This window comes from Biomphalaria glabrata, chromosome 9 (genome assembly GCF_947242115.1).
Source record: "Biomphalaria glabrata chromosome 9, xgBioGlab47.1, whole genome shotgun sequence".
Taxonomy (NCBI): Eukaryota; Metazoa; Mollusca; class Gastropoda; family Planorbidae; genus Biomphalaria; species Biomphalaria glabrata.
The window spans coordinates 20,253,811-20,281,407 of NC_074719.1; the positions used below are offsets into that span (position 1 = coordinate 20,253,811).

Below are 27,597 nucleotides of genomic sequence, written 5' to 3' on the forward strand. Positions count from 1 at the left end.
TCTCATAATTAATAATTTTTTAGTTAATAAAGTTATGCAAGATGTATTCTGATAACTAGAACCTATTTGATCACAAACACACAAGAGATAAGATGGCTGAGGGTTAAGGCTGATATCTATGATCTATATAAGTGCTCCTACTTGCAATCTTCCTTTTAAATGTTCCGACTCGAAGAGAAAAACGAGATGGACCAAAAGTTTGTTTTTAGACTCTGAAGTTTATACATTGACACGTTTATCTAAATGTGTTCTCAGCTATACTAGCAAAAGTATTTGCAAATTAGAAAGAAAGAAAGAAAGATAGATATATAGATATTTAGATAGATAGATAGATAGATAGATAGATAGATAGATAGATAGATAGATAGATAGATAGAAAGAAAGATAGATATATAGATATTTAGATAGATAGATAGATAGATAGAAAAAAAGAAAGATAGATATATAGATATTTAGATAGATAGATAGATAGATAGATAGATAGATATTTAGATAGATAGATAGATAGATAGATAGATAGATAGATAAATAGATAGATAGATAGATAGATAGATAGATAGATAGATAGATAGATAGATTCAATTTCTATAAAAAGAGACTGTGTTTCTAAAATTAGATTCTCAGAAGACCAGCTGTAATCCTGCTTTGTTTAATGGAAGACACTTTTGTTCATTTTCACTTTGCCAGCGGAAAGACAGAATGAGTCATGTAGGACTTCCCTTTGATGGTGTTGTGCTGAAAGATATTCAAGCATACGTGGTTGTCTTCTATTTAATGAATGGATTGCAGCTATGTGTGTCATTTCTCAGCCTATTACATAAATCTATTCTACTAATCTAGAATGCCCTTTTCGATTACAGACTTCGGTTAAAGGTAATAATTGTTGTCATCAATTTACATTGAATTATAACTAACACATATGTTTTTGGTGTATTTAGTGTGTTTGGTAGTTTGGATGTATGTATTTCAAATAGATAGCATGCTCTTTTTGATGGACTCTTCTAGAAGCCTAGGAGGAGGAAGAAAATGTTTGTGTGTGTAGTGGGAGGGTGGGACGGGTGAGGCCTACATTGAAGTGTGTTGCTGAAACAATCGTGCATGTTATTCGTAGATTTACAAGTCATGAATATTTACATTTTTTTTTTTACTTTTTCTTTGTCTTGAAGCCCCAATTTTTTAATTTATAATTTAAAATAAAACTGTTGATTTTTTGTTTAGATTAAAAGGTTGTGTCTTCCTTGAAATCAAATATTGTTGACTTCTCATTTCTTCGTGTCATTTTCTAGGCATTGGAAACACAATAAGACTCATTAGAACTGCTTCAGGAAAGTGCGAACTGTTGATCTAAAGCAGGGATCCCCAACCTAATTCGACCTGCGGGCCATTTTAATTTCCAAGACTCGTCTCGCGGGCCACATGACCGAAAAGTTACAAAAACGAAATGAAATTGTTCTGAAACTATTGTACCAGAGCCTCCTAGATGTAGTGCTACACTCATGTGATCTTTGATGATTATATTTTTTAAGCGTCAGAAAATAGCTTCATTTCTCTACTTAAAATGTTAGCAACAGTGTATGTACCTTTAAAACCTATTCATTTTCTTGTCTCTTTTTGTTGAATATTCCCTCCAATATATACGTTGTTTATTTAAACAGCCACACTTTAAAAAAACAACAAAGATGATGGCTTATTATCATAATCCACAAAAAGTGACGATCCGCCAACTCTTCCAGGTAGATTATACATACATAAACACACAAACGTCAGAGGTCATGATACCAATCCATCAGAAAAATATGAGAGCCCTCAAGTATGTAATGATACGTTTTTTTTAACTTTTTTTTTTTCGAGGGAGGATTTTCTCCACTTTGTGCCGACGTTTCGGCGGGCCGGATGGAACCTCGTCGCTGGCCGGATCTGGCCCGCGCGGCGTATTTTGAGCATCACTGATCCAAAGTATTTGATTACTAATATAATTTTCTCGGAATAATATTTCTATACGCAAGTATCTAAATCATTGAGTCCTGTGTGTGGAGTGATTAATGTTAGTGTGGAGTGATTAATGTTAGTGTGGAGTGATTAATGTTAGTGTGGAGTGATTAATGTTAGTGTGGAGTGATTAATGTTAGTGTGGAGTGATGAGTGTCTAAGCGTGTCGATGTTTATTATGCGAGGTAAATTGTTGATGTAAATGATGTTTCATATTGTGTTTGGGTTGTAGGAAAGATAAAATTATATGCGATCAAGGCTTATACAACCACTAAGAAAAATAAACACTTGACTAGATCTTGATTTATAAGCGGATCAAACGTTTTGTGGGATCATCGTGGAGAAACAGAAAGTTTATTTCTCATGTTAAACAAGACTTCAGTGCGATTCATTTTTTTTTTTACTCTGAAATATTTGCACAGACTTTGCAATTGAAGAAAAAAAAAGCGCCTGTACCCGAATACAGTAAATTTACTCGTCTTGAAATTAAACTGCATTTAATAATTTTAATATGGCTGTTTCTCGTTTCAATTCTTGCTGTTCGTTTGATCCCAATTGGCCTAAGGTCCCATCCACATAAAAATAAGAAGAGGTTTAAATAACATTACCCAGTACTTAGCTTTTTTTCCCTACTAAATAGGTCTGCAATGGGAAGAAAATGACGGTTTGATTTCCAGGCCAACCTTTTTGTTTTCCATGAATTATAAATTTGTGTAAAAAAGTAACTTTGAGAAATATATGATGAACATAATCAGGGGCGTAACTAGGGATTTGGGGGCCCGGGGGGATTGACCTCTTTGGGGGCCCTTTGCATTTTGACATTCGACATATGACATGAGATAATGTACGCAAAAATATATAAGCCTCAAATCAAATTGGTTCAGTAAATCAGTAAACTTAACAAAAAGTAATCATCAAGACTCTTTTAATGAATAATACCGTTGTTTATTAGTTAAATAATGCACAAGTGACAACTCTCAATTGATATCGCTTCACGTCCTGCATTCTGTGCAGCAAAGACATCTATAACATCAACTACATCGATACTTTCTAGTATTTGTGACTTCACTGACATTAAAACCATGATAAGCCTTTCTTGCGTCATTGTGCTCCTGAGATACTTTTTGATGAGCTTGAGCTTTGAGAATGATCTCTCACATGACGTAATGGAAGTGGCCTGAGTTAGCGGTATTCGGAGGAGGTTGCAAAGTCTGAGCACACGTAATTCCCATATGAAGCCTGTTTCCTCAATATGTCTATTGGTGATTGTATTACTGTTTGTTGATGAAAAGTGCTCGTGCATCAATGACATCATTGAAATAGCGATTTTCCATTTATTTCATCATACAAACAGGAAAAGTAGCACAGTTTGTCACAAGCGTGTCTTCTAACAGGTGTCTTGGTTCAAGAAGAAACCCAAAGGTATCCATTTTCTTTCCAGCCTTTGGAATCTGCCCTTCATCTCCATATGAAATCTGTCCAGCACTTCTGTCGCAACACGTTTGAATTGCAGTTGTATTGACAGTCCTACATTAGAACTCAACTTCCCATCAAGTCTTTTCTTTCATATGGTTGTTTTGATTACAGGGAATCCATAGTATTCACTATCTTCTTTTGCTTTTTCGATGGATTGGGTTTTTGTCAGTTTCTCATCATTTTGCAGAAAGCATGAAAGGGTACTAATTTCTTTAGCAGCTTCCCGTATATGCAGTCCAGACTTTTGTAGTTTCTTCCGAACTATATTAATTGGGCACAGGAGCTTTGACCAGAATTCAAGATAGGCAAAAAATTTGTAATTTTCCACTGCATGAAGAAGATTCTGTGCTAATATTATATGGCATTACGTCATTGTTGGTTTTTTATGTTTTGTGCGAAAGCAAAAGGATTCAGAGTATACAAAAGTGGGAAAGATCCATATCTCGTTATGCTCGAGTATAGAAATACTCCGATAAGTGGACTGCCGTATTCACCATCACAACTGCTGACGAGTAGAAGACTCAGGGAATTATTCCAACTGATCACAAACTATTGAAACCATTGGTAGCTGAAAATGCAGAGACATTACTCAACGAACGACAGATGAAAAGCTAAGTAAAATACGATGCAAAAGCAAGACTACCTAAAGATTATTCTGTCGGAGAGTTCGTCTAGGTCAAACATGGCAGAAAGCAGTTGTCATAAAAAAAAAACATTCAGCACCCAGATCTTACATCATAAAGACAAACGATGGAAAAACATACAGAAGAAATCAACGCTTTTTACATAAGAATTTCGATGAAGACATCTCTGGGTACTATGATACCGATGAAGACAATGAACTGCAAACTGTTGGAACAAACGAAACAGACAGTTATAGACCAACGTCTAGAGAACTTGTTGTGCCAGTCAAGACAACCAGAAGTGAACGAATTGTTTAAGTTCCTAGTAGACAGGGCCGGTCTTAGGCCACTGCAGCCTATGCGGTCGCAGTGGGCCCCGCGCTTTCATAGGCCCCGCGCTAATTCTAAGTGTACATTATTAAATTAAACCATTATAACGTATAACAGGGTTTTCGCGACCTCCTGATTTTCCAGGGCCTCCAGGAAATCTCATGAAAAGGCAAAATATACGATAAAGTCCTGAACTTTTTTTGAATTTATTCAAATCTCCTGAAGAATAGACGAAATTGACGTTTTGGGGTGCCAATAAATAAAAAGTGGCATTGCGAGGCTGCGAGCTTTCATTTGATAAAAATTTACTGCAAAAGACAAAAGTAGGCCTATTTTCTAATTGAAAAAATAATAATTTTGACATTATGCTTATCCCTACCCAGACTAGGCCCCGCGCGATCCGTTTCGCATAGGGCCCCGCAAATGCTAGGGCCGGCCCTCCTAGTAGATATCATTATTAAGAACTTTAAAAGGAAGGGTGTGATAATAACTTCAATAGGAAGGTTGTATTAATATTATATGATATTACGTCATTATTTTTTGTTTATGTTTTGTGCGAAAGCAAAAGGATAAGATCATTAGATGTAAATAAAAAAAGAGAGTTTCCATTGGATTGAGGAAAGATGAATAAAGGGATTATAACTCGAGTGTGAAGTTTAATTCTGAAATTATAGACGCCAAACCCGAATAATGGACAATTTTAGCATTGTTAAGAATAACTTTTAGTTATACTCGATTCTGTAAATTTTGCTTCAAGGTTAATTAGTGTAGCCATATAATACTCGCCATTTAGATCTATTATTAGTAAAGGTAACAAGATACCTGGAATTCGCTGTATATCATGCAGTTTTATTCGTGGCAACAAAGTTTAAAATACACTACATTCCTCATCCTTAAAAACTGATCTGTGCGGCAAAAATATTTTAAAGACATCTAGGTTTAGTCTTTGTGATAAATTTAATCCATAAATGTTGATTAAAAAAAGACACCCGTTGACACTATTTGTCAATCAAATATATTAATTTATGTATTTACAAATAAATTTCGGACACCCATTTGGGGGCCCCCCCTAGGTGGGGGCCCGGGGGGATTTTAAAATTCTCCCCCCCCCCATCCCCCTCCCTTAGTTACGCCACTGAACATAATATGTAATTTTACAGCCTATGATCTACTAACATTTTTTATTACTATTTTGTTACAATTCCTCTTTGTTTGTTTGTTTGTCTGTTTATTTTTGTATTTTTGTCTTTCTGGGTTTGGAGTTGTCTGGTAAGACTCAGTGGGTCTCACATAACATAATTTAAAAGAACCAAAGACCAAGGCAAGTTGGGAAATGCAATAAAAAAGCAACAAACCAAACATGAAGTAGACGATACTTGTTTTTTCTTTATCGGATTTAAAAAAAAAATCATACTTAATTATCTAAATTAAAACAACTGATTTGGGCCATTATCACATTGATTTCTACAAACATTTTATCGACACACTTTGTAAAGCTCAAGTTTTGAACACTTTATTTCTCCTGCTTCCCATTCTCGGAAAAAGTTGAAACTTTGCATAATTATCCATTGTCTTTAACAAAACATTATCCAATAAAAAAAATTACCAATTAGTTACTTAATTAGTAATAATTAATTAATTTAGTTTGATATTGATTATAGATATGGCTATAAATGTACAACTCCTTCCCTAAGATTTCTTTGATTTTTACAAAGTATTTTGACACAGTTTATATTACCTCACCCTGTTTGTCTGGTCAAAGGTTTGTACACGTTATTTCTATTTACCAGTTTCGGATCAAATTTGACATGTTGCACTATTATTTCTATTACCTGACAACAAAACAATTAATATAAAAAAAAATTAACAATTAGTTAATTATTTGGTATCTCGAAAAAGGGAAAGAAATTGTACTTTATAATATAATGGGTTTGCCTGCAAGTAGGTCATCTTGTAGCCAGATGACTTTACATTTACATGTATGTTAATAGATCGCATCTACACAGCTCTTACTCTCTTGCTGAAAGGTGAAGGCGTATACATGGCGCCTCTAAAACCTGGAGCTCGGGGCGGATGTTACTTGTCACTAGTCAACCTAGTTAGACAATACATTTAGGAGAAGGGGAAATCTAATTTCTAAGCCCCGCTGCCTTGCGGAGTCAAGCTATATATTAAATAAGAAGTGAAATCAACTTAATCGTTAGAGTATTAACTATGTTTTTGTTTTTTTTGCAACTGAATTGATACTACTAATAATATATATTACTATTATAAGATTAAGAACAATATATAGTACTCCTTCGGATCACGCTAACAAGATCGAGAGTGGGCCACGACGTATGAGACACTCAAGGGACATGATTCTTTTATTTAAGGTACAGGAATGTGCTTAAGAGAGAAAATTTCGTTATAGCTGAAAACAGCTAAACCAGTGATTCATCTGGGTGTATCTTTTATCTTTCCGCAGTGAAACATACATAGAAGTCTATAATTCAATTATAGCTTTTGTATTGCTTTGCAAGGGCGATCAGGGAAAGAAAAGACATTGACATAAATGACTTCGCTACTTCTTGTTCATGAAATAAAATAATAAGAAACTAAACACGTGAACAAAGTATTCGCTGTACAACATTGTTCACTTTATCCGTGGGGCACGTGCTTCCCTACATTAGATCAAATAAAAACTGCAAATGTTGGCTGTGGCTGCCGAAACTGTCAATAACTTTACTAATGCATTGCTTTTCGTTGCGATGGACAAGCTGGCAATGAACGCTTATCGTGCAGTTCTGATATTCATCTTTGCATTGCAGCTTTTGCATCGTTTTAGGTTGAAGATAAAACAAGTTGAACAGACCATTATTATTGCTCGAAAAGCGAGACATAATGAAAAAAAAAATAAGAATCAAGAAATGCAATGTAAAGCCGTGTTCTGTAAAAACTCCCAAAATCTAAACATGTTGTTTTTTCTCAGTGTGTCTGTCAACTGCGACTTTTCGGCAGCACCAACTCAATATCCGGAATCAATTTTTTTTTTTGCCAGCAGTCTCTCCTTCCTCAAGAGGATATCTCTGACGTGTTTCTCGGGAGGGTCAAGTTGGTTTTTGATTATGTCATTAATGTGACTGCTGGTGTGCTGTTGAGTGACCACTATGTTAAGTTGGAAAGACTGCAACACCATGGAAACTGGTTCAAGAACAGATGAATAATTGACGACAATGAAAAGATCAGAAATCAGAAACACAAGAGGAGGCATTTACGACATGTGCAGTTTATCAGGTTTTTCTTGCTGTCGTTTTTTTTTTTAAGATCCGCCAAACAGTCAAAGATCTCAATGTTGAGACTTAAATCTCGAATGGATTCCTATTTGGTCAGTTCATTCCGTCTCCCACAAAAGTGGTCGCTAAGGACAGTTACGGGGAAAAATGCTAGCCATCACGGGGCAGCCTTGGCCGAGTAGTGTGTCCATGCCTAGACTGTACAATGACGTTAGACACATGCAGTGCGTCTCTCTGAACCACAGGAACTAAACCAATGAAGTCGAATACAATCCCAATCAACAAACCGAACGCTCAAAGACATCTGCTCAGTGCCTGAGATATCTGCACTAAAATACCCAGTAAATGCAGTTAATTTATAATGCTGCAGCTCGTATATTTTGGTTTCTTGCTGTTGCCAGTGCTGCATTGATCCGAATTGACATTTTGACTCGAACGATGACATGTGAAGAATTTTCTTGTATCTCTTTTATTGTAAACTGGCGGACGTGTTTAACCTACTATTTTATCGAGCGCTGACACCAGCCGCAACTCCGAAAGACTCTTTACTTTTGTTCAAAGAAAATATAACATTTATCACATCAAAAGATAATTGGCAAAAAAATAATTATTCTAGACCTTAACTAAATATTATAAAAAGTAATTGTGACATTTTAGGTCTCGAGACGATGTTTTCACTTTGCAACTTCTTGTGTGACTAAAGAGGCCAATCCTTTGTACTTTCATCCTTCTGTCTACTACTATTGTGTATGGCATCTGCAATTCAGTACTCTCTAATAATGCTCGCTCTTCATGTGGATCTATCCAGTGACACTTTTCCCAAGCTCTTAGTGCCGAGTTTGAAGAGCTTTATGTCCCGTTTGCATACATCCGTAGACCTTAGTTCTTGACGACCAGCGAATCTCCTGCCTTCTGTTAAATCACCATACAAAATGTCTTGTGAAAGTCGACTTTGTGGCATTCATAATAACTATAGTTATGTGAAAATATAAAAAAATCGTCACGAATAACCTGCTATAGAATATGTGATACCCTTTATAGTGCAAAGAATTGCAAACCTATAATAAATCGTACATGGTCGGACATGAACTACAGATTTGCCTACTCTAGTTACAATAATAGCATATCTTTACAGCTGTACGTCAGTGGAAGCACTACTTGTGAAGTTACTACACTTGATAATATTCCAATGATAGGTCTTTAGATTTTGACGATGCGCAAAATTTTCTTGAACATTAATTTATTAAACTCTTGAATCAATAATGCATGGGCGCCCGCAGGGGGGTACATGTTGGTGGACTTGCACCCTCTGGATTCTGACTACATCTACATCTACTTAATAAAAAAAAACTGATCTGGAAGATGTATTTCATTATAAAATACAGAAAAAAAATGGCTAAAACGTGGCTACTCAGAATTCAGAGGCGCGCACGTACATGGTTGGCCATCCATTTCATACGCCTAGGCTAATCTGCTAGTACGTTAACCAGTGAAAGCACTACTTGTTCAATTGCTACTTAGAAGTTAATTGATTTGATGGTGCGAAAAAAATGGCTAGAATTTGGCTACTCAGAATCACTTGCACCCCCTTGCACCTCCCTGCGGGCGCCCATGTATTTTGAAATGATTTCACTTCTGCTTGTGCTTCACATTTGCTAGTAAACAATGAACGCTCTAATTGTTTTGAGGAAATTCCCAAAGTGAGAATGTGTTGACTTGAGTTTGACCTACTTTTTTAAATAGCTTCTCCAACGTATCTCAAATCTTTGATGACATTTTAAGAATTAGGACACCCAGCATACCGATCACTGTATATTACACTCCCAGAGATTATAACATCTTCGCTATTTTCTCAACACTTTTAAATCATCCCATCCCCGGGTTTGTGTAGTTGAACAACCCATGGGAGTAGTTTTAGAGAGAACTAGTTTGAAAGGTTTTTCTTCTAACGGAAGGAACTGTTTGAACGAAACCAGCACGAGAACTAGGGAGCCGGGAAGTGAGGAGAATAAATCAAAGTATAAATCTAAATCTCTTCTCTCCTTTGTCCAATGGTGAACACACAGGTGTGGGCGTAGGAAGCTAAACAATGGCACAGTGTTTCAGGTCCATGTTGTATTCTCCCTTTGTCAAAAGTTACACACTTGATGCGTTGACCTGATTCGAACGACAGAATTAGCCTGGTCCGAATATCATAATAGCCTGTTTACTAAGTTAATAGTAGCCAATCTACAGAGTCAATAATAGTTGGTTACAGTGTCAATAATAACCGATTAACAAAATAAATAATAGCCGGTTTACAAAATAATTAATAGCATGTTTACAAAGTCAATAATGAGTTTTAACATTAACATAGGTCTGGTTTAAATATTAGTATTATTCTGATTTTATTATCAATAACGGTAGGATGTGTTTGTCAACATTTTTTTCTGGTTCAAAATTTACTATTAGCTGAAGGACTCAAAGTAATTACAAATTAAAAACTGCAATGTGTGAAAAACTGATAGAGGTTAAAATTATGTATAAGACGGTCCATGCACTTTACTCAAACTTTATAACTAACTCTCAGGGATAGGTTACTAAGGTTGACATTTTAATTGTTGACACTTTCTAGATCTAATATTCAGGGGGCAAAAGGTCAATACTTTTTCTTAGAATTGTTTTCTAGAATTGCAGGCCAAAATAAAAGTTTGCTAGCAGAAGAAATGGGGATAAGATCCATTGTTTTATGAAAGAGAGTACAAAAAAAATATTTAAAACAAAATTTTAAAAAAAGCTTCTATTAAATGTAGTTATATCAATTAGTTTGATTAGTTATGTGATTAAATTTGTAATAGATCTAGACTAAAAATGATAAAATATTTTTACCAATTGTTTTTGTTTAGCGAAATGTCAAACTTTTAGCTTTCATAATACGCTGTTATCATTAATCCAGACTAGTGTGGACAGGGGAAAGAGGAAAAAAAAGGTGTGAATATTACCTTTATCACTTTTTAAAAGCATTTATAATTTTAAAAAATGTAACAAAATTTGAACGACCTAGATTCGAATTTGAGGGCTGTAGCCAACTTACTAACCACTGTACCAGATAAGAGCTTATGAAAATAGAAGGTTTTATAGCTATCTATGGTTAGTTACAAACTTTAAAGCAAAGTTAAAAGGGGACAAATTCAACTAATACCACCATATAAGTCAAGAATAATTTCTTTCCCTTGTTCGATAGCAAACAAAATAATTAATTACCAATAGTTAATTAACTAATTGGTTAATTTTTTAAATGTATTCTTGTGTTGTCAGGTAAAAGAAATAATTGTGCAAAATTTCAGCTTGATCCGAGATTGGTTGTGTGTGCAAACATTTTACTAGACAGAATGACAGACTTTTCTAAACGTAATTAATTAAAGAAAGTATATACATCTTTAAAGGGTAAAGGGGGAAGGGGGATTTTCGAATCACAAATGAATGGCAAGTCTCGTAGAAAAAATGAAACTACTTGCTGTGTTGGGGAGAAGGGGGGGGGTATTTAAAGACACTGACGTGAAACTTTATGGGCTGGATGAATAGGCGCCATTCAATGTTAGCCTCTGGAGTACAAACATAATAAAATGCATTAACAATAGCCGAGAAGTGTTAACTAAAAGAAAGCAGGTCAGGCAGGATGTTATATAGCTGAAGGGGTTGACATGGACGCATGAACACTGTGTTCTAATGGGGAAAAGAAAACAATTTCTAACACGAGATAAATACTTGAATGTACAGGCACAGCATTTGGAAGGCTATACGTTTTCTACATCATTTCAACATGTGATGCATGGACCAGTGGACGTTGATCTACAGTGTCTAGAGTAGATGTCTAGACAATGTCTCTGATTATCTTATAAGAGTCCATTATGTACCGATGCTTGACTGTTTCAAGTTGGTGTGCATATTTTATTGAACATAGTAAGTAAAGTTTTATACGTTTTATATGCACAAACATAAACAACTGTACAATTCTATATATCATTCTCTTTCTATTCCACTCTTTCTGTCCTTCTAATATATATATTGAGCGAGAGAGAGAGAGAGAGAGAGAGAGAGAGAAGGGGGGCAGAGAAAGTGAACTATATAACTAACGGCTCTATTATACAACAGAGGACGCATATTCTAACATTGGCCTATATACAATAGAACCTAAACAAATTATTTATTTAGTTGTGTAGAAATAAATAAACAAAAACATACATAAACACAAACATACACTTAAAACAAACACACAAATAGTGTTCTCAAGTAAACACAAAAGATTTAATGATACCCTCAAATGTTTGTTTGCTATTTGATTTGAGACTAGGTCTCTTAAAAATCCTGGCCAATAGAAGTTTCCCTCCATCTGCCTAAAGGAAAGCAATCTTTAGGTCTGAAAAGGTTCCAAGACGATGTGAATTTTTGGACCAGTTTTTATTTTCCTAAGAAAGACTTCCTGTACTAGAATAAGGCCGAGGATTCCAAGGATACTCTTTAATTTGTCTTCTTTATACCACCGATGTTATGGAAAGGTATAAGGATGACAGTTTGTTGTGGCTTTCTTCCATCGGTTCCATGAGTCACATCGACGGGGTTTTTATTTGCTTCCCTAGTACTCAACTCGTTTATGTCTCGGCACCAATAACCTCTTGTTTGTATTAAATATAACAATGGAAGTTGTCCAAAGACAATTTAAAATTTACACTAGGAAATCATTTATCTGTGGCTAAGACGACGCCAATTTTGTTGTATCCTCGATTCATTCCCATGTAGTATTGTAGCTTAAACTAACAAAAAGTCATAGGAAAAATGGCGTTTCCAGATAACACCAAAGATACTTTACTTTTTGGCTGGCAATTCAATGGAAGAAATCGATAAGTCTGTACAGCTTTTAACATACACGTTTTTGTATAGAAATGCATATGAAATGAGAAAGAGATACATTCATTGGCTTGTTAACCTATACACAACTAACCAATACAGAACTAACCAATACAGAACTAACCAATATAAAACTAACCAATACAAAACTAACCAATACAAAATTAACCAATACAAAACCAATACAAAACTGACCAATACAAAACTAACCAACACAAAAGCAATACAAAACTAACCAATACAAAACTAACCAATTCAAAACCAATACAAAACTAACCAATACTTAGCTAACATGTTGCCACCGCCCAAGGAGAGAGTCCGAGTTTTTTTTGTTGCTGTTTTTTTTCCACATTTCCCCTTCACTGATTGGTCAAAGTATGTTAAACTTAGTGACATCCGGTCTGCTGATAACACTTACTTAAATAAACATACACATTCTATGATGTAGTATCTATGTACTTTGACTCATTTCTTAAAGTCTTTGCTGTACCGGAAAAATCCATTGAATAAGTTCTTCATTGGAAGAATGGAAAGTTTGAAGAAAAAAAAAGGTTTTATTTTCATGTGCGAGTCTATTGGGCGAACGTCTTCACGGGTTGTATTTACTCGAATGTGTTGCAAACATGGTTCAACCCCCCCCCCCCTCCCCCGAAATGAAATCCCCCCCCCCCGCAGGGGGGGGGGATGGAATTAAGTGACTGATTTTTGCTTTCCTTTTGTTTATTTTAGGTGAGATTTTAATACTAAATTATCTCTTACCACAGCACAGTTAAAAACCCTCTACCAGGAGGTTTTGAGTTAAAAACCCTCTACCAGGAGGTTTTGAGTTTAAAACCCCCTACCAGGGGGTTTTGAAATAAAAAAAAAACCCTATCAGGGGGTTTTGAGAGTTTAAAATCCCCTACCAGGGGCTTTGAGTTTTAACCCCCCTACCAGAGGTTTTTGCAGTTAAATCCCCCTCTTCTATAAAACAAAACAAAAAAAAAATGCAAACAACAATCCCCAAATTCCAACAGCACAGTTAAGGAAGATTTTGAATTTAAAACCCCCTCCTAAATTTACGATAAACCCCCTCTTCAATATAAAAAAAGCAAATTACACATTCAAAATTCTATGATCGTAGCGAAAGGGGTTTTGAGTTTAAACCCCCACCCCTCCAGTTGAGGTTTGAATCTAAAAAGCACCTCTTCAATATAAAAAAAAGCAAATTACACACTATAAAATCTATGAGCGTAGCCAAAGGGGTTTTGAGTTGATGGCTTTTTGTTTAAAGTTTAAAACCCCTCCAGATGGTTTTGAGTTTAAAATTCCCCTACAGAGCGTTTAGAGTTGAAAACCTCTCTCTTCAATATTATTTTAAAGCAAACTACAGTCACCAAATTCTATGATCGTAGCTAAATGGGGTTTTGAATTTAAAAAAAACAACAAAAAAAAACAGAGATTTTTTAGTTTAAAACCCCTCAATGGATGATTTGACGAACTTTCCTTTTCGATATAAAATCTAAAGCGAAATACAGGTATGTAATTCCAAGAGCGTAGTCAAGAAAGGTTACAAATTTCTACCAGTGGCTTGGGCTCCATTAATAGGCCTAAAGTGTGAATAGTCTTTTGCCGAAATTGAAAAACATTAAATGTGGCTCAACAAAGACAGATTTTAGGAGTCAGTTAAAGAGATCGGGTCTAAATCAAAGAAATCATGTGCCGAACTGTGAGTCGAATCCTTAGTAAGGTTGTGACAGAGCGTCGCATGAGGTTTTGTGGGACATGTTCTCCGACAAAATGAATTACGCAAAATAAGAGTTCCGGAAACAGCTTGCAGGAAAATGCGCCGAACGGCGCGAGAGGGTCTAAGTCAGTAAGAATAGCACATTAGGTTTTTGAAATAAAACTTTTTAATAGGAAGATAATGCACTGTAGATACCTCAGAATATGCATTTTGTTGGCTTTCAATACCAGAAATAGTGCTCGCGGCGGGGCTTCGCCCCGCGCTGGTGGAGCGCTGCGAGCTCCCCCAAAGCCCCTTGCTGGCAAGGGCGGGGAGTCTACAATAAACAATAAACGTCTTCCGAATGGGTCAGAATGTAATAAAGATTAATTATGTACACACACATATATATATATATATAATTTTTTCCGCGGGGGGGGGGGGGGGAGCCGGGGGAATCCCACCCTCCAAACCCCCCCCCCCCCGAAAAAAAATCCTGGCTACGCCCATGGTTGCAAACAACATGCTCTGGGGCAGTGTTTCTCAAACTTTTATTGGTGGCGCTTCCCTAGATTGAAATAAATTCGTACGCTCTCCTATTTTACCGAGCTGAGGGTCTGTCGGGAGATATGTAAGTTTCCACAGTGGGGTCCAGGAGAGTTTTACGAATGTGAAGAAATAGAGAAAAAAGACTAAAGAAATAATTAGAACACAAATCTTCCGATTTTATTTTGTACTTCTATTTACATTATATTTAGAATCCAAAATGAAGACGGTAATGCTCATTGAAGCTACTCTATTTCATTTTTTTTTTGGGGGGGGGCGGGGTTTCAACAACAGTGCTTCGTAGATGTTTGTTGTTTTTTATACTGGAAAATGTTTATTCTGGAGCTAGTATTGGAAAAACTCCAGATTCCTCTCCTACGCTGCTAGGTGGTCTGATTTTGTAGGCTTCTTCAGCAAGATGGCGTATTTCCTGGGATCTTTAGAAAACAGATAGATAGATAGATAGATAGATAGATAGATAGATAGATAGATAGATAGATAGATAGATAGATAGATAGGTAGGTAGGTAGGTAGGTAGGTAGGTAGGTAGATAGATAGATAGATAGATAGATAGATAAATAGGTAGGTAGGTAGGTAGGTAGGTAGGTAGGTAGGTAGGTAGATAGATAGATAGATAGATAGATAGGTAGGTAGGTAGGTAGGTAGGTAGGTAGGTAGGTAGGTAGATAGGTAGGTAGGTAGGTAGGTAGGTAGGTAGGTAGATAGATAGATAGATAGATAGATAGATAGATAGATAGATAGATAGATAGATAGATAGATAGATAGATAGATAGATAGATAGACAGACAGACAAGCGGTTGCTGGGCTCCAACCAAGACTTATTAATCACTATGCGAATCCAAACAGCTTCTCAGACCAGTGGCGTCACTAGGGGGCCCGGGTGACACCAACCAGGGGTGACACCCAAGTCGAAAGAATGCACTTTTCCTAACTGCAAATTTTAAAACTAAAAATGGCTCACAGTTTAGCATATTCCAAACCTTCTTCATTTTATTCTATTTGACTTGGACTCTTCCTATAAGGAGAAAAATAATACGTTGTAGACGCCAGGAGAAAGAGTTTCTGAAGCTCAAAAATGTGGAACGCTTGGCGCCCGGGGCTTCGTCCCGGACAACTCTGATTGAGCTTAAAGCGCTACCCCAAACATCTTATCTGATCAGTTGAGTGGCAAACGTAACATTTTTTAATTGTAAAATGTTTAGAAACACATAGACATAAGCCCCTCGCGCGCCATTCGACGCATAGGGCTGCAAGTTCTCTCCACAGAAATCAGTCTTCTGAAAAGGTATGACGCCATGATTAAACGTGGGCTATCGTGTAAGACGTGTATACATTTAATTGTATTTCAAAGTAATGCTATGTCATCTGCAAAATCTAACTCGGAATGCAGTCTGTTTAATGTCTTTCTTTGACATCGTCGTTGGCTGCAAGCCAGAGAAACTGGGATTAGAGAAACTCTTCTATCCGTCTCGATGTTGAAGAGTTCCACCGTCTCTTGTGACACAGCAGCTTGATTTGCTTTAGACATGTCCCTAAATCTGGACAAATTGTTGCTAGAGGCCTTATTCTCTAGCTATTTTCCAGAGTGATTTCAATGGACGCTATCAAACTTTTTTTTTTTATCTACAAAACTGATCAACATTCTTTGTTGTTTTGCAGGTCGAACGAAACCTGTTAGTGCTTGATTTGCCTTTTCTGAAGCAGCTGAGAAACACTTGTATAATTTAAAACATTTTCCGTAAAAAGCTCTTAATTAATCTCTAATAAAAATGTTCAACTCAATGTTTCTCAAATTAGTAATTGTACATTTGAAATGTATGTGATCCCTTTTGATAAAAATGTAAAAAAAAAACCAACACATTTATTAATAGCATCGAAAACTATTTTCCGGTGTAACCAATCAATTAATTAGCCCAAAAGCGTTTTTTTTATGCATTTTTCTCTGCAGAAACGCATTCTTCTGAAATCTACAGCTCATTATTTATCAGTGGGGTTCGGGGCGAAGCCCCGACGCCATAAGCGTTTTCTTGCATTTTTCACGGCTGAAACGCATTCTCCTGACATCTACAGCTCATTACTTATTAGTGGTGTTCGGGGCGAAGCCCCGACGCCTAAAGCGTTGTCTTGCATTTTTCACTGCAGAAACGCATCCTCCAGACATCTACAGCTCATTATTTATCAGTGGGATTCGGCCGACGCCAAAAGCGTTTTCTTGCATTTTTCACGGCTGAAACGCATTCTTCTGACATCTACAGCTCATTATTTATTAGGGGGGTTTGGGGCGAAGCCCCGACTCCAAAAGCGTTTTCTTGCATTCTTCACTGCAGAAACGCATTCTCCTGACATCTACAGCTTATTATTATTCATCAGTGAGGTTCGGGGCGAAGCCTCGACGCTTAAAGCGTTTTCTGGCATTCTTCACCGCAGTAACGCATTCTCCTGACCTACAGCTCATTATTCATTCTATTATAAAGTGCCTTTTGAATAATGAGAAAAATATTCTAATATGAATTTTAGTCCCTTAATACATTGCAAATAAAACCAATTTGTTCTTTGATAAGATTAGATACCCTACATATTTAGATTAATGTTTTGAGGATCGCCGCCGAAAAAAAAAATTCGATTAATAATATTCAATAAAATGTAAGCATAAATTGTGAGTTATAGTCCTAAATTTATTTAACTAGAAAAATATGAGATAGAGTGAAGGTTGGAAAAAGTCGACTAGGAAAAGATTATCTGGCATTTGAACTCATCTCAACCGTGACTGTTATATTGAAAAATTTCGTTTGAATTATAACTTTTCCAAAGCAAAGTCTTTCTTAAAATAGTTATGATAAATTCATGTCAAATTACACAAACTCTGTCTGGAAAGGGGAAGGGCGGTAAAATGAAAACGATTTGTCCTCGCTCCTTTTTATAATTTCTGCTATTGATTGCATTTTGCATTAAAGAATAGGGGTTGGGCGACTCGATATAAGAATTTACTTTATAGCATATATAAATTATATTAGTGACATATTTTTTAAATTTTGTAATTTCTTACTATAATACAAAAAGAAAAAGTATTGGTTTGTCCGATGGGGGGAAGGTGATTGCATGTATCGCACTTCCACCTGTTTATATTATATAGATATTCGACTAATTTGTTCACATACTATGATTTCTCCATAAAAGTAGGACCGCCCCCCACTCAAAGGGTTTAGATGGGAAGGGCAGTGGAGGTATTCGCTCTTCCCCTTCCAATCGGCCAACAGGTGAACGAAATTATATAAAGACCGGTTAAAATACCAATAACAAGTTTTAATCATATAGATATTTCATTGATTCTGTTAACTAGCTGTGATTTCTATAAATAAATAAGACCGCCCCCCCCCCCTCGAAAGCTTATGGTGGAGGGGGGGGGCGGATTGATGCTATCGCCCCCTCCCGACCCTACCAAATCGGCCAAAATACTAGAAGAGGGGGGGGGGCGAAATAATCTAAAAATAAGTTGAAATATAAATAATTAGTATATATTATTAACATAAATAATAAATTCGCATACAAATTGTGTGAATTCTATACTATAATTCGTCCGCCCCCTTCGGGGGGGTGGGGGGTGTTGGCCGAGTGGGGGAGGGCGATCGCCCCTACCGCGCCCCCCCCCCCCCTGGATCCGCCAGTGATAGTTTTAAGGTTCAACAATATCAGGTGACCGAGCCTCGCTCGGATGAATTATTTGTTAAGGAAGGATGTATACCCGAAGTCATTTAGGGAATATTGTAATCACGAAAATGAACGATCTTGTAAAGACTATCAATCCGAAGAGTTGCTTTTTCGTTCTGTCAGTTCTCAATGTAATTGTACATGGCGATTAGAATAGAAAGTCCCCCAAACAGTAGGCCTATAGAAAACCACAGCTCACGTCTTAATGTTTTACATTGCTTTCTTCGCGTAAAACTATTGGGCTATTATAGGCTTGGAAGAAAGTCTTTGCAGTATAACTTCTAAAATTGTTACTTTCTGACATTTAATATTGCAATTAATATATTCGTATATTCATTATGGCTCTGAGACATGGACAATATACAGAAAATCACTATGACTTCTTCAGTGCTTTCACCAAAAATGCTTGAGCTCCATCATGGACATGCGGGGGCAGACTGCACTACAAACAGCGATGTCCTTGCCAACGCCGGTATGGACAGTATAGAGGGACTTCTTATGGTCCGACAGTTGCACTGGTTAGGGCACGTATCCCATATGAGAGACGAAAGTATGCCAAAGGCAGTCTTTTTTTTTGTGAGCTAAAAGGTGGTCGACGTAACAGAGGTGCACCACGGAAACGCTTCAAAGACCAGCTTAGGCGACAACTTTCCTTGGCTGACATAGAAGAGTGCACCTGGTTCTATGCGGCCTCCGAGACAACTGGAGGTCACTCACGAAGGCCGCGGGATACACATTTGAGACCAAAAGAAAATCTGCTGTCGGAGGACAAATGCAGACGGCAAAAAGAAAATCTAAATCAACCACCTGCAGACAATGGTTATGCTTGCCCTGAATATGGCAAAATATGTAGGTCACAGCTGGGGCTTCGCAGCCACGGGAAATACTGCATTCCTCACTAATCTTCGGTCTCGAAGACAAGCCTTATTATTATGGCTTTAGTAAGAATCATCAAGTGATGCAAAATCTCTACGTTATAGTGTAAAACGTGCACCTAGTAACAAAGTAAAATCGCGCATTTTTTCCTAAGAGACTTAAAAACATCGCGTTAGTATTCTAAAAAAGCGTTATTGTGAGGCATCTCTGTTACTCCGACAACCTTTCAGCTTACTAAAAAAAAAAAACGATTACCAAAAATATATTCGTCCCCCATACGGAATAAGTGCCCTGCAAAGCAGTGACTGTCGGATTATAAGAAGTTCATATCATTTTGCAAGAATATCGCTGTTTGTATTGCGGTCTTTGGTGAAGTCGTTCAAGAAGTCTTAGTTGCTTTCTATAAAGTACTGATGTCTCAGATGCACATAGAGGGGTTGAGATAATCACTGGTTGACACTGATTTTTGTAGACAGGCGGAGCGATTTATTTTACCACACTCTTGCTTGGAGGCGTCCAAAAGCACGATAATCCCTGATCTCATATCAACCTCCCTTTAAAGCAATGCGTCATTTGATACTATGCTTTCCAGATAATGTGAACTTATCTACCACTTTAAGGGATGTCTATGCGCGGTGATCTTTGGGCTGAGTAGCTGGAACATGACTTCTGTTTAACTGAGGTTTATAGGTTAACCAAAAAAAGCAGCAGCGTGATTAAAATTCGCAGTGGACCCCGAAGGTTCCAAAGCCCCGCGCTAAGTCTAGGTGGAAATTATTAAATTAAACCATTATAATTTATAATAGGGTTCCCGTGGTCTCCTTGTTTTCAAGGAGCTCCTGGAAATCTCCTGAAACTCATATAAATGTCCTTAAAAAGACAAAATTTTCATTTTGGGGTGTCAATCAAAATGGTAAACGCCAGTCCTACGCGAGATATAAAAAACGGCATCGTCAGCTTTCATTTAATAAAAATGTAATGGAAATACGAATTTATTTTCTAATTCAAAATCTTTATTTTCACTTATTATCCTTATCCCTACCCTTACTGGTCTGCGCGCAATCCATTTCACATAGGGCCCCGCAAATGTTAGAGCCGGCCCTGGTTGTGCAAGTAAGGCATAGATAAGCTGTGTTATGACCATTTCCTATGGTTTGGTATGGGACAGTAAACTTCGAAGCTTAAACACATTGCAATAATTCACCAGCAAAATAATAACAAAGTAAAAGCTACCTACGAGTGTACGCAATTAAAGTGTAAACAATTTATAAAGCCTTTAAAACACAATAACTAATCATACATAAAGATATTTAATTTCATTATTTTTCCTCCATAGTTTCATAATGGATCAATGTACAATAAGTTGGTGCGCAAATGTTTTAGTACGCCAATTGAATCATTAAAACTTTTTCTTCTTTGCGAAAAAAAAGTCTTAGTGTACTGCTGTGAGCCTAGTGACGTAAGCGGTATCAAGTTTTTTTCCCTTTGACGTCATATAGAAAATTTCATTCATAAAACATTCTAATCAAAATTAATTTTTCGATAATGAGCCATTTTCAAACCGATAATACAAAATCATGTGTTTTTTTTTTTTTTTTTGTTTTTTATTTTACCATTTTGTAAAAGAGAATATTCCTACAACAGCCTATAATAATATTTAAGTTTAAACAAGAGTTAGTCTTTTTTTTTTATATAAATCTTTCACCTCAATTTTATTCACACTATTGCTTGCAATTCTGAAAGTAATCAATATGAATTCATTGTGTTTTTACAGAAAATGAATGTCAACATTCTTGCAGGCTACGTGACGATACTGGTTTTAAACGTGATTGGTCAGCACTGTAAAAGCAACCATTCGTCTAATGCTATCTCCTACTGGGGCGTAGAACATGACAATAGCAAGTACAATTTGGTGTGCGACTGTGGCATGTGGTCCTATGTTAATGAGACATGCAAGATAGAGGACAATAAAGCCGAATGCATGTCTAGAAAGCTCGTGCAAGTTCCCAGCATAACTGAGCCTCACAGCATTGAAGTCTTCAACCTGAGCTGTAACTGCATTGAAACAATAGCCAATACAACTTTTATTGGCTTCACCAGTCTGCTTCAACTTGACCTGTCCCACAACAAACTCTGGAAGATGGAACCTTTGGCCTTTTTAGGACTTAACCGTTTGATCTATTTAAATCTTCGCTGCAACCATTTGGTCATGAAAGATGAAGTTTTTCACGAGAATGTCTTCAGTCCACTGGCATCACTAGAGATTCTAAAAATGAATGGAAATAATCCCAATCTCACCAGTAGACATCTCCGTTATCCCGAAAATGCGTTGTCCAAACTTGTAACTCTAAAGGTTTTGTCTATTGATGGGCTGAAAAGAAAGGACTTTGGGCCAAGTTTTCAAAATCTTACTTCATTAACTAGTATGACAGCAGCTGGTTTAAATATTGGTTTCTGTAAGATGACAGCCATAAGAAACACAACTTTTCTATATTTAGTAAGGCTGAAATATCTGGATATTAGCTCCTGCTTTATAGATGGTTCATATATTGATCCTAATGCCTTTTCGATGTTGACTAATTTACATACGCTGAATTTAACTCAAAACGAGGATATAGATATTCAGAACCTGAATACAGTTTTCTATAGTCTCAGGAACATAACCACACTCAGGGTACTCTCCATGCATCTGATTGTAAATAGGTACTCACTAGGGATATGTCTTGACAGCTCCTACATAAAATACTTCCCTCAACATCTGGAGCACTTCGAAGCCCAAGAGAACAATCTGGAGGGTGTCGACCAGGAGGTATTTTCCATGCTGTCGCCATCCTTGAAGCACCTGGACATTGGAAGGAATAGATTTGTTTTTGGGATCTACCTTCGAAATTTGTCGCAGATGACCAACCTAACAAGCTTAACCCTCAGCGGTGGAAGCTTCACGTACAATCTACCATCGCGATATCCTTTCCAGGTCCATGAATCGCGACTGAAGAGCAACTGCACTATCTATACCAATGGTAGCAGCCAAGGCGATGCAGACGACAGCATAGTTTTCTCCCTTCCTCCAAACCTGAAAAGTTTGGAAATGAACAGAGCCGGTCTGTCGTATACACTATCCACACTTAATGTCAGTCAAAACTCGCTCAAATATCTTAGCATGACCAATAATTACTTTCCGAATTTAATTGGTCCGTTTTATGGATTCGATCAGCTGGAATATATGGACCTTTCCTTTAGTTTTGTTCAGACTATTTCCAAGATGTTTTTTTCAGAACTCAGTTCCCTTTTGCATCTTAACCTTAGCTCCAATCTTCTTGGCAGTTTCTTCTGTCGCTACGAATCCGAAACTGTTTTTTACCCACTAACGAATCTCATGACTCTTAATCTTTCTTTCAACGACATTTCAGAGCTGCGCCCAAACATTTTCGCCAACTTAGTCAATCTCAGACAGCTCCAGCTGCAGAAGAACAATTTGCAAAAGTTTGACGTTAACATCACGAGTTTGATCAAGTTGGTAAGGTTGAACCTAAAGCTAAACCGGCTTTCTACAATGTCGAGCAATATAACAGATCACATCGACACACTTATCAAACTCCACGAGTCTGTTGTTGTAGACCTAAGCTTCTCGCCAATATCTTGTCAATGCAACAATTTGGCCTTCATCAATTGGATGGTCAACTCTAATGCGTTCCATCCTAACTTTATCAACTACCAATGCGTGGATTCAAATACAATACAGAATATAACGGATAATTACACATCGACTGTCGAGAAATTAAACCGCGAGTGCAGCTCAAACGTGACTATTTTCTTGATCTCCAGTGGATTTTCTTTTGTCATTTTGTGTTTTGTCATTGGCTCAGTCATATACAGGTTTCGCTGGAGAATTCGTTATCTGTATTACGCTGCTTATCTGTATTACTCCAAGACAAACAGCGGCAGAGATTCAGACTACAAGTATGACGCCTTCATCTCTTACGACCAAAACGACTGGAAGTTCGTGGTCAACAAGCTCATGCCGGAGATGGAGAAACGTCGACTGAAAGTGTGTATCCACAGCAAAGATTTCGTGGCCGGAGACTACATCGCTTCCAATATTGTCAAGGCCATCTGCAGTAGCAGACGAACAGTGGTGGTTCTGACCAGGAATATGATCAAGAGTTACTGGTGTGGATACGAGATCCAGATGGCTAACATGGAAGCGGTGCACACCAACAGAAAGGTGCTGCTGTTTCTAATGATGGAGGACATTCCCTCCAGCGAGCTGACTGTTGACCTGCTGTACAACATTCGAAACAATACCTACCTTCAATATAACCAAGACGGAGATAGTGTCCACATGTCTAGACTCTGGGACAAGCTTGCTTATGATATTAAACATTAAAAAATGTCCGAACCTGCCATTGAAACAACGCAGCTGAGAGTGGATTGAAAGAGTGAGATTAAGATTCTCTTGAGATTAGCTTATCGGTTGGTTCTAAGGTCGACTCGCAGAAAGGATTTACTAGTTCAGAACACTAGCCTAGTCAATTATAAGTTTACAATAAGTATTATGTAAAAATAAAAGCCCTATAGGCATGCGAACATATTTATGTAATCCTTCGATCACTGTACTTCACTTAGGCTATAGTCTGACCATTATCTCCACAACATCGAAAACATTGTATGACTAGATCAAGTTATGCTGATAATTCATGTTTATGTTAATTCAAATATGCTTAATGAGATGCAATGATAATAAGTTGCTTTATTCATATATATTCTACATTTAAAGCGTGATAAACTAGAGCAGACATTGACTTATGTTGTAAGATGGTTTATAGAACGTGTGCTCGTTCAATATCAGCGCTAAGTCCATAACAGCAAGAAATGATATTCTCAATAGAAATGATATTCTCACTAGAAATAATATTCTCACTAGAAATGATATTCTCACTAGAAATGATATTCTCAATAGAAATGATATTCTCACTAGAAATGATATTCTCACTAGAAATGATATTCTCACTAGAAATGATATTCTCACTAGAAATGATATTCTCATTAGAAATGATATTCTCAATAGAAATGATATTCTCAATCACAATTTTACAAAAATCACCTCTTTCAGATCTAACAATCTAAGGTGGCAATCTAAAGCTCTTCTGTTTCAATGGCCAACAATTAACAAGGATATCACGTGGCCAGCACAACGACCGAATGGCTTTACTTCCCCAACGTGTCAGATACCTATTAGAGTTGTCTGGAATCAGGGGCGTATTAGAGTTGTCTGGACTCAGCGGCGTATTTGAGTTGGCTGGACGCAGGGGTGTGTTAGAGTTGGCTGGACGCAGGGGCGTGTTAGAGTTGGCTGGACTCAGCGGCGTATTAGAATTGGCTAGACTCAGAGGCATGTTAGAGTTGGCTGGACGCAGGGGCGTGTTAGAGTTGGCTGGACTCAAGGCGTGTTAGAGTTGGCTGGACTCAGCGGCGTGTTAGAGTTGGCTGGACTCAAAGCGTATTAGAATTGGCTAGACTCAGAGGCATGTTAGAGTTGGCTGGTCGCAGGGGCGTGTTAGAGTTGACTGGACTCAGCGGCGTGTTAGAGTTGGCTGGACTCAAAGAGTATTAGAATTGGCTAGACTCAGAGGCATGTTAGAGTTGGCTGGACTCAGGGGCGTGTTAGAGTTGGCTGGACGCAGGGGCGTGTTAGAGTTGGCTGGACTCAAGGCGTGTTAGAGTTGGCTGGACGCAGGGCCGTGTTAGAGTTGGCTGGACGCAGGGGCGTGTTAGAGTTGGCTGAACTTGAAAATCCTGAAGTTTAAATTTCCAGCCATAACGAGGGTTCGAACTCGAGAACAGTTGGTTCAAATGCCAAGCGCTTTACGACACGGCCAGCGTGTTCCGTATGGTGGCTAAATATTGAAGCAAACTCAAATGGCCCAGTTACTTCTCTAGGTTTATAGAGCACTAGCTGACACCTTGCAAAGAAACATGGAGAGTCTTTCTTTGAAAAGTTCTGGAGAGAAAGCCAACAGTTGAATGTATTACATGTGTGCTCCCATACAATTCAAGAACTTCACAGACCTGCCCTAACAGAATCAGCAAATAAATGTTGCAGTGACCTAGTTTAGTTAGAGATTATGTTAGGTTTTTAAATAAATATATTGTGTGTTGTTTTTTAGTAAAAGTAGTGATCCTAGCCAGGACGATGTCTCGCAGAGGATGAGATCTTAAAGACGTCAGAAAAACAAGAGTATGGGGAAATAGTCTATCTCCATCAGTCCCGTGGCAGTCACTATCAGTAATTACCATCTGCGAATACAGTCACCATATATTATTGCAATCATTTTATCTAGCCTCAGATATCATATATCAAATGTGGTGAGAATAATTGAAAAAAAGGTTCTTAAGTTGGTTTCTCCTTGAGGCTGGCCGCATCAGACTTTACGCAATATTCTTAGCCACTTCTCAGCAGCAATTGATTAAAGTTGAACCTAAGAATACAAAGTATAGTGAACTGGTTTGACAACTTTAAATTGAGTTTGAAGATGTTTTAGTCTAGAAAACGGGAAGTTGAAATGTCTACTATAATTTACAATGCTTCTGAAGATACCATTTTTTAAACTACCATCAAAAATTTTACTTTAGTTTAATTTTTTAAAATTTATTGTAGGCATGAACAAAAGTGTAAAATGTTTGTCTTTTTTACATATGTGATATACTGGACTGAAACATATTGTTTATGGCATCAATACATTGTTCAAGCTCACTCTTCAATAAATCAATGATTGTTTAATTGAGTTGTATTAATTATTATTTTGACTCAAATATAACTGATGCAAGTACTCATGGGAAATGCAAAGAACAAAATAAGAAAAATATTTTTTTTAAATACTTTTAAATGTAGAAAAACATTGCAAAATACATTTGTTTTTAAAGTCAATACCTCCATTTTACAACTTATTGGTCATTAATTGTTTTGTTTGGTTTCGAAAAGGGGAAATAAATAATTGAGAGATGTAGTTGTATATGTGGAGTTATTTCCCGTAAAACGTTTTGTATACTTTTTTTTTCTTCTTACTATTCTCCGCTCCAGTTAAGTATTTAGCTTCATTATTCATATTTGATGACCATACCTGAATCTATAAAGAAATTAAAGAAGAAGTTAATCAATTTGTGTTCATTAACTCATGAGGATTCATATAGAAATAGGGGAGCTTATTCCTTCAGTATTGATATATTTGTGTTTTTTTTCGTTTGATAAAATTTGTTTTTAATAAATATTTTTTATAGTTGGCTTTTTTTTTTATAACTGATTCATTAAATAAATCAAACGTCGCAATTTTTTTTTCAAAATCTCTCTCTCTCTCTCTCTCTCTCTCTCTCTCTCTCTCTCTCTGTTACATCTTTGTCCACTTACTTTTGTTACTTTTGACAAACTCAACTCTCTCTGCCTGTTCAAAAGTTTTCAACAATTCACTAGTCCTACACCCAATCTCAGATGAAATTGACACTTTGCATAATTATTTCTGTTCCTGACAAAACAAAAATCAATTTAAAAAAACAACAACCTATTAGTGAATTAAAAATTTATAATTAATTATTTTCTTTGATATCGAACAAGGGACAGAAAATTGTGCTTGACTGATGAGACGGATTTAAATTGAATTAGTTTCTTTATACTTCGTATAGATAATTAGGTCGTCGCTTTGTGTATTGGTTTGAAGAAGCTTTAACCCTAGATTTCGAATTTAAGTCGTACAATTTTACAAATAAATGCATTAAAAAGGCTGCCACATACCCCCTTTTTCATCCCTTACTCTCCCAACTAGTCCAGATAAGTCATAGGATCAATACGACCATTGTGGAATGAGAACGCTGAAAGCATAAAAACGCACTAACCAAAAACATTTGTTAAAAATAGTTCAAATCGCACAGATTTATTGATGTTAGTCTAGATGTATTACACATTTTATTACATGACTGATCCAAACTAATTGATACAATCACGCTAAATAAAAGCTTTTAAAAAAAAATAATTACAGTCCTAAGTTCCATAGTCTTGGGGTTCAACCCCCCCCCCCCCGAAAAGAAATCCTCCGTAGGGTGGATGTGGAGTTTTGTGACTGATTTTTTGCTTTCATTTTGTTTATTTTAGTTAAGATTTCACTTGCTC

General features: G+C 36.9%; 1 protein-coding gene across 2 annotated transcripts; it reads left to right on the top strand.

The window, feature by feature from the left end:
* The first annotated feature begins 392 nt into the window (after positions 1-392).
* Positions 393-26,702, top strand: LOC106073362 (toll-like receptor 4). 2 transcript variants are annotated; one of them, XM_056040266.1, is made up of 2 exons: positions 393-873; positions 21,211-26,702. In XM_056040266.1, exon 2 carries the CDS (start codon positions 21,214-21,216, stop codon positions 23,821-23,823), a length of 2,610 nt encoding a protein of 869 aa, XP_055896241.1. In that variant the 5' UTR covers positions 393-873; positions 21,211-21,213; the 3' UTR covers positions 23,824-26,702. The 2 variants fall into 2 exon arrangements, with proteins under 2 accessions (XP_055896241.1, XP_013089346.2); XM_013233892.2 differs by lacking the exon at positions 393-873 and adding an exon at positions 11,254-11,635.
* Positions 26,703-27,597: the final 895 nt, after the last annotated feature.

What these genes read in the sequence shown, in the direction of transcription:
- LOC106073362 (XM_056040266.1), top strand. Translation starts at nt 21,214, where the DNA reads ATGAATGTCAACATTCTTGCAGGCTACGTGACGATACTGGTTTTAAAC.